Below are 12,648 nucleotides of genomic sequence, written 5' to 3'. Positions count from 1 at the left end.
AAAAGAAACTAATGTTAGTCTTAAAATCATGAAATACAAATGGTCACATGGCTAATAAGCAGTTAGCAGCATACCGAAAATGAGCGATTCCAGCACAGTGTACGGTCTGTGAATGAGAAGAGACTGGATGATTGTATATAAAAAGAATACTGTATTCGTCCAGTTAGGACCAGATGTTGGGGTGCTCGTTATAGCCCACTCCTCTCTTAGAGTTTATTGGAGAGTTTTATGGAGAGGACAATCAAGAAGGTAGCACAGTGAGGCAATTACCTATTTTACAGCCAGGCCAAGCTGATCGATCTCATCAGAGAGTCTCGACCTTTTCGAGAGAGTTGTAATACACTTTACAGACACATAACCCCCTTCATCTCTACAAATTATTGATTGTCGTAAAATGTCATGCACATTTATGTCAGGGGTCACTTTGAAGACACACAGGCAAAGACCAGGCCTTTCTTTTCTGTATAGAGAGAAGAAGTGCGGATATATTCTAGTTTGTCTAAACTCTTATGAAGCTAACTTCTTCTGCATTATGCGTATGGTAAGAGAGATCTTTCCCATTTTTTAATCGTAAGGTCATAAACAAAATTATATGGGGCTCTTAATTATATAGCCTAAAACTAACCAAAGGAATAATTGGTCACTGCTGAGCACTTTTTTTTTTTTTGGTCCTCCATATAGATGAGAGATATTGGTTGGCAACCTTATGCAGATAATCAGGAATTCCAATAGGCTGGTAATGTGTTTGTAGGATGTTAAATGTAACCTGTGGGACAGTGTCATTACTTCACACAAGCACACATGAGACACACACATATGCACAGAGGTATAAATCACCACATCCCACCCACGTCGCCTGAGGCCCTGGAAGCAAGGAAGAGGGGGATGGAGGAATGGAGTGAATGAATGAGGGATGGAGGCATAGGAGGATTGCGGGTCATAAAAATAGGCTGTGGGCTGGTCTGTGTGTCTCCTGCAAATCCCCTATCTGATAAGAGAGAAACCTCTGTCAGTCAGCTGCAGACTCCCACTCATTCTATCCTTTTTCGTTCTTTTCATCGCCTCCTCCACTCTTCTCCTACACAGCCTCCCATCATTACCTCATACCTTGCCTCTGCTCAGGATTGTCATATATTCAAATTCTGATCTTATTTGTAGTATCTGGTCTCCTGTTTGTGAATGCATGCCTTCCTTTTCATGTACCTTTAGCAGGTGAGACATTCCGAACAAATATTCAAAATATCATACTTGACTGAAAGATTATCAGAAGAGATTTGTGTTATATTAAAGAGGCCATGCTCTGCTCATTTTCAGATTCATTCTTTGATTTTAGGCTTCTATGAGAGTAGGGTTACATGCTTTAATGTTCAAAAACACATTATTTTTTCTCATACTGTCCATTTCTGTAGCACTGCCATGCTCAGTTTCAACTCAAGTCCTCTGTAAGGCCGCTCCTGAAAAGGACTGTGATTGGTCAGTTCAGTCAGGCCTGAGCAGGCACCGCGCATAATGTTTCCCTGTCAGCTCTGCCAGTGTTTGTAGCTTCCAGCTAGCTCCAGTTCTACCATAGACATCACCACAAATAAATGCTTCTAAAATAAAACTTCACCACCACACATTTGAGAGGAATCTGAGCCGTATTAACCTCGGCCTCACTGCCCAGCAGGTCACAAACATTACAGCTTTGTAACGGTCTTTGTATGGTCTGAGCAAGCTAGCAGCTGGATGCTAATCAAAGTTATACAATGTTGCCAAGCAGTTTGGTCATTTCTTTCTTTATATGTAGCTATGTCATTATTTTCAGTGCATGGCTTTCAAGTAAATTTACATACAGCAGCAACACACACACACACACGCAAACACACACACATATCAGCGGGGATCCTGGAGCAGAACAGGCTTCATATAACAACAAAGCTAACACTAGCTGAGCTAGCGCTGCAGTATAAACACAAAAAAAGCAACATGAAAAACACTTACCGGCATCAAGGTTTCTCTTACTAATTACTCTTGTTATTTAGTTGGCTTTACATGAGGCCGAACATTCACACAGTTTCTCTTGACAAGGTAACCACCAAAATAAACAGCAACATAAATATGGCAAAATGTACAGATTCCGAACTTGAAGTCGGCTTGCAAACAGCCATTATCGATCCATCATTGAGCTTGTAATGGTACTTGCCTTCGACAAAGCAGTCCGGTGGAGTAACATTTAAATGCACACGCAGTTTTCCAGCAACATTTCTGTCACATAAAGTTAATGCACTGGGTCTTTGCATCCTCATGAAAGTCTTCATCAGTCGTTTCTTTCGGCCAACACCAGAGCAGTTTCTGTGCTCAGCTCTTAGCTTTGTACTGGCCCTCAAAACAGTCTGAAGTAAATGTTTGCACACACAAGAGTTGACCAGTCACTGTGGGGACAACTTCTTTAAAAATGAAGTTATTTCAGTGCATCTGTCCTCAGATGGTGGGATTAGATAAAGAGTGGTTCTTGCAGCTGACAACAAAAACTGACAACATTACCTTCCACATCTTCATACAACAACGGCTGAGAGCGACGTGGAGGATGGGCAGCGAGCTGGAGGTGGTGCTATGATAAATAGTGATGTAGACAAGCGGAGGAAGGAAAGGCTAGACTATTAACAAGCTCTTTCAGGCAGTTCAGGACTAGTGTTTTTAGGCGAGAATAGCCCCCTTTGGCGTGGACTTTAGACTTTGTACCTTTGCAGATGTTGCACATGCACAGAAAAGCCATACAACACACCAAAGGAAAGGAAAGAGAAAAACCCAAGTCCCATAAAATTGCTTCTTTAAGGCAAAAAAACAACTAAGTGTCACAGGTGTTTGGCCAGAACAAGCCATCGTAATGTTTTGGCATATATTTTAAAAGGAGGGTACCAAGTTCACCATTAACTCATAAAAACAATACCACAGCCTTTTGTCAGCTTTTGCAACCGAAGATATGTTATGGTTTCAGTGGATTAAGGTGCTGCAATGACCTGGAGACCATAGTATGAACATATTAATTCCCAAAATGTTTGCTGGGATTCCTCCACATTCCCAATTCTTCCATCTTTAACCTTTCTCCTCTCCCCCAATGACCCAACAACAGATCTTTCATCTTCCCTCTGTGTCACAGTTTCTCCCTTATCTCCTCTCCTTTTCACTACAGCTTCAACCAGAGGAAACATCTGGATCTGGTATCTGAAGTCGCAAGCCTCCTGCAATGTCGTGTGCCGCCTTTTTTTCAAGAACAGCGTTTGAAAAAGCAGCCGCAGCCTCATGAGGCCATGCCCGCCCATGAGATCTGAGACACACACAGTGTTTTTTTAAGAACTTCCTCCTGAGAGAGAGGTGCAATGTCAGTAAGTCAAGTGTCAGGATGTGTGCCACTTTTTTCATTCATGAAATTGCTCAGTGAATGAGTCTGTTCTGCTCCGCATGTACAAAGAATGGGTCAGCTGACTTCATTTTCAATGAAGGCTTTTTGTTTAGTTTTATGCTATTTTTCTGTAAATGTTGACGAGGTTGATAGTGCAGCAATCACTTTCAATAATTTTCTCATTCACAGTAACACCCCCACACACGTCAGACTGCGCCCTTGCAACTTCAGATACCAGACCCATGCGCTTCACTGCTCTTCTCTGCACTAATGGCGTGTTTTATTTTTTTGGACAAGCCAAGGTCTGACTGCAGTCAGTATGACAACCAAATAAATAGGAATAAAGGAATAAAGCAGAACATGGACTTGGTAAAATCAAAGCACAGCATGCAATGTGTGTTTGGATACATGTGTCAGCTTGTGTGTTGCCTGAGACTGCTTGTCTTCTGTCAACAGCTGTGCTCAGTCTGTCCAACAGGAACTCTCTCTCTCTCTCTCTCTCTCTCTCTCTCTCTCTCTCTCTCTCTCTCACACACACACACACACACACACACACACACACAAACACACACACACACACACACTGTAACATTCCCTCTTGCTTTGAAGACAGCAGCGGGCTCTGATCCCTGTCGCGTGAACAGTGCCAGCCCAGTGCTCCTCTGGCTTAGGAAGGCTAAACTGCCTCTTGGCCTCTCTGGCTTTGGATAAAATAGGTTGAGGATCAAACCTCACATCCCATCCTACTGTATTGGCTTGCAGAAGTACATACTCTTTGATTGGTAGGATTTTAGAACAAATGCTGCCTATTGTGTCATACACAATAGTGCTCCTCACATACTGCTTAATTGTGTATTTTGTTGGTGTAGCATTCACTTGTAGAGGTCAGCCTACAGTATTGTCCAAGTAAGATGCTAAATGTTTACACAAAACAAATTTGATATTTCACACTTCACTATTGTAGATGAGCACAGGTTCACTTTATTTTGAAGAAAGTGGTCCTTTCTTCTCTCCCTTATGAACAAAAAATCTGTCCCAGGTTTTAACATCCCTCCAAAACATCCTCCCAAAAGATAAGGTAAAACTTTATTAATCCCACACCAGGTAAAATTAAATTGTTACAGACAGCAAAGAATAAAGGAGAGACAAAACAGACAGTAAAAAATGGGTACAGAATAAAAAAATCAATTTATATATGTATCAGATATGGATGGTAAATACAGTGTTTTGTACAATTGTACAACAGTAAAAATAAGGTAATATTGCTATATATTGCAAGATTTGATAGTGCACAAGATATTTGACACGGATGTAATGATATGAGCGAGTGTGAACATAAATGACAGTAGTGCAGACAGTCACGAACATTAGATTCCTCATGTCGATCCTGCGTTGAAGCTGTAGGAACAAGTCTAGTAGTTTAAAACCCTCAAAAGGTAGATGGAGTTCAAATTACTACATAGTAAATTACTACATTAGTACTTAATGTTCCCTTTTAAACTTTCTTAGAGTTTGATCTTGATCGCGGCTGCATGTGAAATCTCCATTACTTGTGTTTGAACTAGTAGTTTCTTTCTTTCACCCTATTTGGTAGATTACTCCTGCCTTCTCTCCTTCACTGACTCCCTCCTGTCCACATGACCATGTTGTCACCTAATCCCTCCCTGCCTGGCAGCATATGCTGACCAGTATTTCTCTGGACAGTATCTAGTCTCTATACATTCCACCACTCTGTAAAGATGATTTAACACTGAAAATAATGGTAAGTAAGTGAGTATAAGAACATTCACTATCATGAAATTTGTAACTTCTTTAACATACTGTTCCCAAGGTTCAAGCACACCTTTGCTAACAAGAAATAGAGGGCAAACACATGTAAGGCCTCGGAGGTCGGAGGATGAGCACTCTTCACTGGACCGAACACGTTATCCACACTGCACTGTATAAAATGAAGCATACAGCGTGTGAACAGGTGCTTGCTGTAATCCTTGTTAGGCAGCAGCATATGCCATGCTGTTCTTTTCAGAACTGCAGCCAGGAGAAGTCAGAGCAACGAAGAGCTAAGCTGCCCCTGTCCCTCATATCCCTGCTTCTCCTCTCTGTTATCTTGTGCCACTGTAGTGTCCTACTGGTGAGTGACCCAGAAAGACAGTTCATCAGTCTGCTGTCAGACACAAGATTCATGTCTGTCCAAAGAAAGGATTCAGTGCATCTTTGGAGTCAGGCTATAATTATTATTTGCGGGGTTAATGTCATTGCCATTGAAAGCTTGTCAGCTCTCTATTTCAAAGAGGCACTCATGTTGGCCGATTTATCACGTATGAATTTAGCTGAAAACGAGATTTGAGTTGTGTCGTGATTCAGTTGTTGTCAATCAGTCTTGAATTGATTGTGATCCTGAATGCGACGTCACCGATTCCAGCACTGCAGTTCGGGGAGGACCCAATTTTGTCTCCTCTCTAATGTTACAGGCTTAGAATACCAAGTACCAGACACACTGCTCAGCCTTTTCACAAGCCTGGTTGAATATTCTTAACATTTCATCACCCGAAGATGAATCTTCCACCATTAGAGATACAGATATATACTGTACTTGGTATCTTTAAATGATTCATTCGCTTATCAGCTGGTGTGCCGGGAGTCACACATGAGTCTGTATGTGTGTGTGTGTGTGTGTGTGTGTGTGTGTGTGTGTGTGTGTGTGTGTGTGTGTGTGTGTGTGTGTGTGTGTGTGTGTGTGTGTGTTTGTGACAGACTGAGAGCATAAAGAAGAGAGCTAAAGAGCACACAGATCTATAGCCTTAATCTATGCACATGTTTTGACTCAGTATGTCTTCACCTGCTCATGTTCATACAGCATTTACTTTATGTGCAGTGAAACGTGTGTGAGTGCACGTTGACAGTATGTGTGTTCACATGCATCTGTGTGCAGCATGTGTAATGGTGTTTCATCTCAGGGAGGGACTATCCAGATACTCAGATCAAAGAGCTGCTCCACAATTGCTCACTCTCTCATTTGTACTCTGTAATCACAAAGCTCTGACTTCTGACACTGAAACGTGGTGATGGTTGAGGTACTGCTCGAGTAGGTCACAGGACAGTCTTTTTACTCTTCATTTCCTTTGTTAAACCTCTAATTTTTATTTTTTTTCTCTTTTTGTCTCTCTTCTCAGATTGCTCTCTTCCAAAATGTGAATCCAAACTGGACGGCCCAGGGCAAACCTCAGGTAGGTCTAAATGTCATATTGGGGAATTTTCTTCCAAGTGTAAGGCAAAAAGAGCAGCTCACCATGGATTAGATGGTGGATCTTATATGCTGCGTGTATTTGTGTGAGGAAGAGGGAGATGGAGCTGAAACATCAAGCACACCATGTACCGTGCCCACTTTAAGTAAAATGTTGTGTTCCATCAAAGCTCTGCTGCATTGAATCCCATTAGACTCCAGCTCCTCTGTGACATCAGCTAGCAACCATGACCTTGTGGGTTCACATCCCTAATACTCCAGTACATACATGCTAAAAATATACCAAGTCACTCCCTGCAGGGTGAGTTGTTTTTGGGTATAAACAGGGCAAATAAGTGGCCCATGTACGGATATGCTCGTAGATGATCCCAAATGAATACGGGCCTGGCTCCCTGCTCATAGATTATTCACTTTAATCTCTCTTGGACTAAAATACTTTCTAAGTGTTTTGAGCTTTTCCATAGAAAATAAGATGTAAATTGAAAGGCTTGGTGTAATCTGTGTAAGGAAAGCTGGCACACAGCAGCAGAAAGTACATCTGAGTTGTCATGCCAAGAGCGAACACATAGGAGACTCTTTTTAAGATTTTTTGTGCATGTCACAGTGTTAGACTGTAGCGAGAGGAGAGTGTCAGGGATGGATGGGACACTTGTAGCACTGCCGCTATATCAGCAGGTCCTGTGCTGTTCAGCTCTGTGAACACCACGTGTTTGACACAATTCTGACCTGACGATTTGCAATTGGGTCATTCAGGGATCAACTTTTTTACAAGACTGTTTGCAGTTGACAGCTTGGCCTATTATTCCTACTAGCCAGAATTTGAATGCGTGTTAATGGGAAATCAATGGGACATGCCAGGCAAATCCTGTGCACAGGCCTTCTGCCCAAAAACCCTTGAACTTTATCCCTCAGGCTGACTCACAAAAATGAGAGCCACACTGGTTCCTTTGTGTATTTTTGTTGGAATCGGGCAGAAATTCATGAGCTGCTCACAGTGAATCAGAGGCAATCAGGTTGTCCTGGCCGTTTATGGCTGATTGTTCATTGTTCATTTTCAATTACTCTGAACAAAATTAACTTGCTGTTGAATTAAGTGTCGATTTAGCAAATTGCCTGAAGCGTTCCGTTGCACTGTCACAAGAAAGTGCAGGTGTGCAAAAAAAAAAAAACACGAATATATCTTTCACTTATTAGCTGATCTGGCACACTCTAATCACGGAGCGTGCTGTAGGCCTCGACAGAACATTTGTTATTTGTCCTCGTGTATGTGTGAATGAAGGACGTGCGTGTGGACGTGTGTGGGTTTGTCTGTGTGCGTATTTGTGTTAGTGTACCTAAACAGTCAAACATGCACACAGATTTTCTGGCTATTTTGATCCTGAAGTGGGAAAGTGTTTGTTATTTTTGTTAGCCTCCTCGCAGTCGTCATGTATTATGCCTTTTTTAGGTTTTTTTTTTCCCTTTTTCTGCAGAAGCTACATTTGCTCATCCATGTTGTGAATTTTGGTCTTGCCTCCATGAGATGTGCTAGTTTTAGATACTGTGTTGCTTCCTTTCAGAGGATTTGACATAACCTCAACGGGGTATTTCCTGTTTTTTAATCCAAACTCGGCTTGTTTGGCCAACATGTTTTGAGAAACACTGGTCTTTTGATGGTTGAGACTTGTTTTGTTCATAACTCGTGTACTGCTGGACTAACTGAAAAGTTATATGTGGAGGCCTCCTTGTGGGTTGATATCTTGGCAATAATAGATGACAAGGTATCTTGATCTAGAAAATAATGGATGAAGCAAGTACTGTTTCGGCAGTAAAATGCACCCTGTCAGTGTTTTACTATTATATGTGATGTTTTTGGATTAATATTAATGTGCATCTTGTATTGTATTGCTGTAGATGTTTAAGGTTGAGACAATTTTAACTACTATATATAATATGTAGTTTGATCTACAGCAATGCGTCACATTCTGTAAGATCATCATATGTTTGTAGCGTGGCTGTCCTCTGAATACCACATATGTCTAAAAAGTCAACTTTTCATGAGCTCAGGAAAACAGCCCTGTTTTTAGCTCACTCAGTGTATTTTCCTATTTTTATCTGAGAGGGTTTTTTTTTAAATACTTGATTCACTGCAAGAAGTAGAATTTCAACCCATAGAGGATCACTATGTGAAATGTACCTAGTAACTAAACCTGTCAGACACAATCATTGGAGTAGAAGTATAAAACTGCATGATTTGAAAAAACTCAAGTAAAGTACATGTACCTCAAATTTAAGTATAGCACTTGAGTAACGTAAAGTAGATTGAATGTACACCAGATCAGTCAGTTTAACCATTAAAGCTGCAGTAGGTAACGTATAAAAATAATTTTTGGTCATATTTGCTAAAACTGTCCCTCTCCCCCGACAGCAGTACATGAAACATGTAATCTGTGAAAAAACTGGCTCCACTGGTCCCACCTACTGCTCCTACTGCGATTTGCAAGAATCCACTGCACCCGATACAAAACAACCAATCAGAGCCAGAGGAGCATCTGAGGGAGTGTCTGACATCTGTCAATCACTACTCACACACGTTGCAAACCGCGCCCTCCCTCCGCTCATGCTGCCGGCTGCTGCTCAGCCAAACAGCTCTGTGAGCGGCATCAAGAGGCTAGTGAAAGCTATGGCGGAGCAACAGCCACCCGCAAAGGAGAAACCGCCCATACCGCCGCTGCCAACAACAGCATATACAGCTAAGACAACAAATAACCATAAAGCTAATATGGTGATCGTTACAGTAACACTCCACAGTGACTGTGATGTAGCGGCTGGGCAGAGTTAGCTTGTTTCTGATGCTAATGCTAACCTTACCGGTTGTCACGGCAGCCGCGCAGACGCCGCAGGGAGGAGGGGCTTAGAGGCAGGGCATGAGTGCAGTGGAGAGGGAGGGGGAGTGACGTGGAAGTTGTGTTGGTTCAAATTTTCAGGCTAAGTCTGCTCTCTTCTCGATCTTACCTCCTGCAGCTTTAATGTATCATAAAGCGTCAGTATTGTTTCTGTGGTTACTTACAGTCTAATTTTGGCCGAGCAATGGTTCAGACCAGTGATTAAACTGTTCCAATCAATTCTTTGGCCAAAACAAAGCTACAGAAGGCAGTACTACATAACATGCCCAGAATTAAGATAATACATGAATCCATTTCTTATATAACAGCAACACGACTTCATGTCCAGCCTTTCATTCCTTGGTGGACACATACGGCTAAAAAAAGGACCAATAAATCATCGCCATCAGTGCTCCCGAGCTAAAGAGGGGTATGATGTTTAGTCAAAGTACAAATAGAATTGACTGAATTGTTGAGTAGTGTCGGTGCATCTCTAGACTCAGCCCCATGCCAAATTCAACCTTTCTGCCGACATCAACCCGCCTCGCTTGTCTGATCTGTCAGTGCTCATCTGTTCTGCTCATGTCATGTAGTGCTGCACAGGAGCCCGGACAGATCCTGCGTCTGAACGTGGGCACTTTCATTTTACACCCTCTCCACAAGTTCACTTACTGTCTTATGGCGCATTTCCATTACACAGTTCTAGCTCTACTCGACTCGGTTCTACTCTACTCTACTTGGTTTGGTTGTTTCCATTACAATTGAGTACTTCATAGTACCTCCTCAACGTAGGCGGGGTCGTCATACCACGGCTGCGCGAAACTGCCATGGCGTCAATTTGTACGCGACGCAAACAGAGCCGACAAACAATGGAGGACATCAAGGCGATGTTGTATTTGCTGCTCAGTTTGTGGCTTTTTGTCACACACAAAGCAAGAGAAGAAACCCAGAAAAGGCTTCGGGCTGCAAGGCAGAACACTCTGGAAAAGTACAGGCGAGTTAGGGGATTGTTTTTCCAGAGTTGGACGTCGCAGACCAGTGATGACACTCTCTGGCCAATCAGTGGCCAACAGGCTTTTAACGTCACACATATAGTATCGCTTCTACTCGCTTGGAACCTCGCCAGAGCAGGTACTAAAAATAGTATTGGGTACCAGGTACTATCCCTAATGGAAACACAAAACACAGGTAGAGTAGAGTCGAGTCAAGTTGAGCCGCGCTAGTGGAAATGTGGCATTACTCTTTGAACTAGAACTCTAGAACTCTGCATTACTTAACACAGTGGATTAATCATGATAAATATGCATTAATTAGAAGTTGCACTCACTCACATTAACATAACTGAAATTGATTAGCCATGGACATGCAATCCAACTAGTTCTCACACATTTTATACAGTGTGTGTGCTCGATGGAGGAGAAGAGAAGCCTACAATCTGGATGGGTTTTGTAGAAGACACTTAACCACAAAATCACAAGCGTCCCAAAAACATGGTTGGCCTGCATATGGATTTACAGACTAAGCATGCTTAGAGTAAATAGTTGGCCTGTTCCCCAGATATGCTCAGGCTCTCAGTCCAAGATAATCTGCGACAGTAGCCAACTGCCTGTTGAGTCAGGATGATTCTGACCTCTTGCTGCATTAATAATATTTAGCATGTATGTTATGGTGAATGAGATAAAATGATTTGCAGTCATTGTTTCTGCTGGTTGAACATAGACGAATATTTGAACATGGATACAGAGAGAGAGATGGGGAGCCCTCTCCTCTCCTCTCCTCTCCTCTCCTCTCCTCTCCTCTCCTCTCCTCTCCTCTCCTCTCCTCTCCTCCATATGTTTCTGTTTAGTTTAATTCAGCTGTGAACTCAATCTCTCATCTTTACCCATACTGAGCTCACTGTGTGGTTCCTATTGAATTGGTCTTTGAATGCTAACCATGTGCTCTGCGGGTAGACGAGCAGGCAGGCAGACTCACTCAGTCATAGACACACACTTCTAAGCAGCGGAGGAAGTGGTTTTCTCTGGAGTTCATTGGATTTCTGTTTTTTCTTATTCTCCCCTGCAGAGGCCAGGGTGGGGAAGTCTAAACTGTATTTGGTGTGTTTGTAGGTGTGGTCATGCCTCTGTTGGAGTGAATTTTGTTTACTCACTATGTATTTTCCTCTTTTCTCTCTTGCTCCATTTTTTCTCACTCCGTTGCTTTGTCCCATTATATCTTTCACATATACTTTTTTTTTTGTCTTCATTGGTGATAAACATCAACACATATGTACCAACATGCATGCAGACAAACAAGATGAGCCAAATGGGTGAAACGAGCTCATAACAACAAAGACAAACAGTCAGAGGAGGGAGGAAAGAAATAAATGAATCTATTACAGTATATACACTAGCTGTTGTCTAGACTACAGTTTCATGTCCTCACTTTTACAGCACATGAGTTATGTGCTTAGTGTCACAGCTTAACCAACAGGTTGCGTGAACTTCAGTTGAACTTGGCTTGCACACAATTAAACAAGGTGTACATGCATGCGATTGGAAACGTACCAAACATTATTTGCATGGAGGCATTCACTATGTACAAGCACCGACGATCCACGTAGTGTCTACAACAGAGTGTGTAATCACAGTGTACAACTGATGGCTCTCAGTGAAGCGTGCACTGCAGCGCTGCGGGGGAAAGGAGAGCTTGCATAGGTGTGAGGTTGGCACCAGGTCTTCTAACAGGACAAGTTACAGCATGGCTAAGGTTTAGCATGGCAGGTAAACCTTGAGACTTCATTATTTGTTTACTATTATGGAACAGCGATATCGTGCCCACTGGAACGTCCAATCACACGACAGCCTGTCAGTATTATCTTGTTTTAATCTTCTTCGCTTCTTTCCTTTGTAATTGGATTGCAACATTTGCTGTCAGTCTGGGAAGTTTCAAATTCGTTTAAGATTGTGAAAAGGACCAAATTCTTCACGACAACTGCAAATGTGGAAATATTTCCTTTTGAGTAAAGCTGCCGGGACACACTCTCACACACACAAAGGAGACGGGATGAAAGAGAGGAAAGCCAGTTAGACGCCCTGTGGTGTCTTACGCAGAGACAGCTGGGCTCTGTACCGAGTGTGTTTGTGTCATGTTTGTGTGCACCTTCGTGTGTCCCCGTG

The 12,648-nt window shown here is 42.4% G+C and overlaps 1 protein-coding gene across 5 annotated transcripts in view; it reads left to right on the top strand.

Moving 5' to 3' along the window:
* Positions 1 to 12,648, top strand: part of triob (trio Rho guanine nucleotide exchange factor b) — a 106,820-nt gene that overhangs the window by 6,499 nt on the left and 87,673 nt on the right. For all 5 annotated transcript variants that reach the window (XR_011602326.1, XM_070965699.1, XM_070965698.1 and 2 more), the window contains exon 2: positions 6,556 to 6,609. Coding sequence is in view for 4 of the 5 variants with exons in the window: in XM_070965699.1 (XP_070821800.1) it covers positions 6,556 to 6,609 (54 nt within the window). In the remaining variant the exon portion in view is untranslated. The remainder of the gene's footprint in view (positions 1 to 6,555; positions 6,610 to 12,648) is intronic.

The sequence above is a fragment of the Chaetodon trifascialis genome, chromosome 7 (assembly GCF_039877785.1).
Source record: "Chaetodon trifascialis isolate fChaTrf1 chromosome 7, fChaTrf1.hap1, whole genome shotgun sequence".
In the NCBI taxonomy this organism is placed as follows: Eukaryota; Metazoa; Chordata; class Actinopteri; order Chaetodontiformes; family Chaetodontidae; genus Chaetodon; species Chaetodon trifascialis.
The sequence above is the reverse complement of the archived record's forward strand: the minus strand, read 5'-3'. Positions and strand labels throughout refer to the sequence as shown.